The 1,242-nt window shown below is 35.7% G+C and overlaps 1 protein-coding gene across 1 annotated transcript in view; it reads right to left on the reverse strand.

Annotated features, from left to right (window-relative positions):
* LOC108575210 (transcription initiation factor TFIID subunit 5) overlaps positions 1-774 on the reverse strand; it is a 2,964-nt gene extending 2,190 nt beyond the window's left edge. The window contains exons 1-3 of the mRNA XM_017937950.1: positions 712-774; positions 354-539; positions 3-282 (exon numbers count right to left, since the gene is read on the reverse strand). Of these exons, the coding sequence (XP_017793439.1) occupies positions 3-282; positions 354-539; positions 712-774 (529 nt within the window). The remainder of the gene's footprint in view (positions 1-2; positions 283-353; positions 540-711) is intronic.
* Positions 775-1,242: the final 468 nt, after the last annotated feature.

The raw sequence follows: 1,242 nt of genomic DNA on the forward strand, positions 1-1,242 counted from the left end.
TCTACAATACATTTTATAAATATTTATAGTATAATTATCATATGATAAGTTCTTATTAAGAGTGCTTATTAGTACATACTTGAAAGTGTCAGTTAATTCGTTTCCTGCCATTTGTTCACGTTTAGTGACATTGGATAATCTTTTTAAATCATTCTGATAATATTCCTCCAAATTCCCACCAAATTTATCCAACAATTGTTTTGCTTCCTCAGAATGATTATTATAAACCAACTCAAGGTACATGTGTACCAAGACTGGGTATAAAATTGTACCCAATTCATGCTGTTATTGAACAAAAAGTATTTTATCATATATTCTTATTTGGTATATACATTGCGTACATAATATATTACCTTGTATATATCTAAGGACCCCTCAACAAATTTCTTTAATTCACTATATGCTTTCTCATAGAGAGCAGGGTCCCCTTCACTTTTGTAAGCAGAAAGTACACTGTTCACTTCAGAATCAGTTTGCTGAGTTTCATCCGCAGAGATATCTGTCAGATTTGCCTCTTTTTTGAATAGTTCTTCTGTTCCCTATAAATGTAGTATGTATGTAAAATTATTATAATAATACATTTCTAAGCATTATAGCAATACCTTTCATGGGACAACATAGGAATGTACAGTAGTTTTATGATAAATGTTTAATGTTTATAGTAAGGTTTGAGGTTAGGAAATTTTTGCAACGAAATTCCTCGTAGTATACCTTCAGATTATATTTTCTGAGCAGTTGTAGAACCGCAAGCATAGTAGTTTTCTCGTTATCCATTTTCACCTGATTATTATGTCACTAAACAGAAATATTTATTAACAAACAAACGGCGTAAAAATTGTACCATCCGAACGCGCACGAAGGCGCGTGTATACAGTTTATCATACCATAATTTCTCGTGACTAAAACAAGTGGCGCTGTTATCACATGCTATATATACAGGGTGTTCCGGAACTCTTCGAACATCCGGTAAGGGGGAGGGGGCGGAGTTGCAGGGATGACTCTGAACAACATTTTCCTTTCCCAAAATGTAGTTTGAAGCTTCGTTTTCGAATTATTAACGAAAAACACTGGCCAATCACAGCGCCCGTAGAGCCCGCGCTCAGGGACGGGCGAACAGAGATTCACCCACGCGCTATCGTGAACGACGCGTACGCGTGACTTCTCGGTTATCGATCGTTGTCAAAAAAATTTAACTTTGCACCGCTATTTTTATAAGGCTTAGAGAAATGTTTTTTTGCCGTC

Source organism: Habropoda laboriosa, unplaced genomic scaffold (assembly GCF_001263275.1).
Source record: "Habropoda laboriosa isolate 0110345459 unplaced genomic scaffold, ASM126327v1 scaffold207, whole genome shotgun sequence".
Lineage (NCBI taxonomy): Eukaryota > Metazoa > Arthropoda > Insecta > Hymenoptera > Apidae > Habropoda > Habropoda laboriosa.